We start from the raw sequence: 1,106 nt of genomic DNA on the forward strand, positions 1-1,106 counted from the left end.
ATAATTCATCTGCAATTTGCGTGGTTACTTTCTCGACGCTTGTGTACACGAAGAGCTTTTATCAGGCACTCTTAAGAGCCCGAAAGCTGCTGAATGGAATATCGGATACGATTCCGCTTACTCCTCCAAATGATGCACGCCATCAAATCAGGTTTTTTGTTTCTTCGTTTCTGAAACATGACCAAGCTATGCTTTCAGCATTGAGTCAGGAGGAGAGGGAAACGCTCTCATCGAAACCCAAGATTTTTCCAGAGGATGTTCCGGGTGATGAGAAGGTTACCTTGCAAAAAATTTTTACCTCTGCGCATTTGAACCAGCTCAGGAGGGATCTTAAAGAGCGAAACCTTTTGCCCTCGCAAGTATTCTTTGCCAAGCTTTTCATGACCTTTTTGTCACCCGCCTATTCTGCAGACAGTTCAATTCCCAATTGGGACAGAATTCTCAGCATAAAAGATAAAGAGTCGATTGATGAGCTTAAATGGATATTTTTTTCTGAGAGCATGCCAGAGAAAAAAATTAAAAAGTTCTTTGAAGCTAGCGAGGTAGGTAAGGCACTGTTCGAAAATTTTAACATATCTTCGATTCCATCCGACTCAAATACTCCCACATTGGATAGAGAGACTGTTGTCCAATCGACGCAAGAGCAGGAATCTGTCCAAGAGCAGGAATCTGTCCAAGAGCAGGAATCTGTCCAAGAGCAGGAACAGATTCATGAAAACCTCGAAGACAAAAATGTATCCCCTGCAGAGAAATCACCTTTCGGAATATCTGATGCGATATTTGATGGTTTAAGGGTTAAATTTACAAAAGACTTTGCAACAACAGTTGTTGGTCGCCTCAATTTGAACGATGCATACACAAAGTATCCGGTGTTTGTTGATGCTGTTGACGGAAAATGGTTATTCGCCACAATGAACGATGTTGCTGAAAATTTGAGAGATATCGCTCATTCTTTCTTTTCGCCTGCACTGATAAACATCTATGATCTGGAAGAATTTGACTTGGAAGACATGCTTCACTATCTGGCATACTCTGGCGGTGCCGTTGGTTTTATGGATCTTTTAGATAGCTGTACAAAGGCTGATAGAGATTTGATTTTTGGTTTT

General features: G+C 41.2%; 1 protein-coding gene across 1 annotated transcript; it reads left to right on the forward strand.

Annotated features, from left to right (window-relative positions):
* DI09_360p10 (uncharacterized protein) lies at positions 1–1,106 on the forward strand (the record flags this gene model as incomplete). The annotated part of the gene is made up of 1 exon (XM_013382394.1): positions 1–1,106. A coding segment is annotated over one exon (1,106 nt), but the record flags the coding sequence as incomplete, so codon positions are not given.

Source organism: Mitosporidium daphniae, assembly GCF_000760515.2.
Source record: "Mitosporidium daphniae strain UGP3 chromosome Unknown contig-360, whole genome shotgun sequence".
Classification (NCBI taxonomy): Eukaryota; Fungi; Microsporidia; genus Mitosporidium; species Mitosporidium daphniae.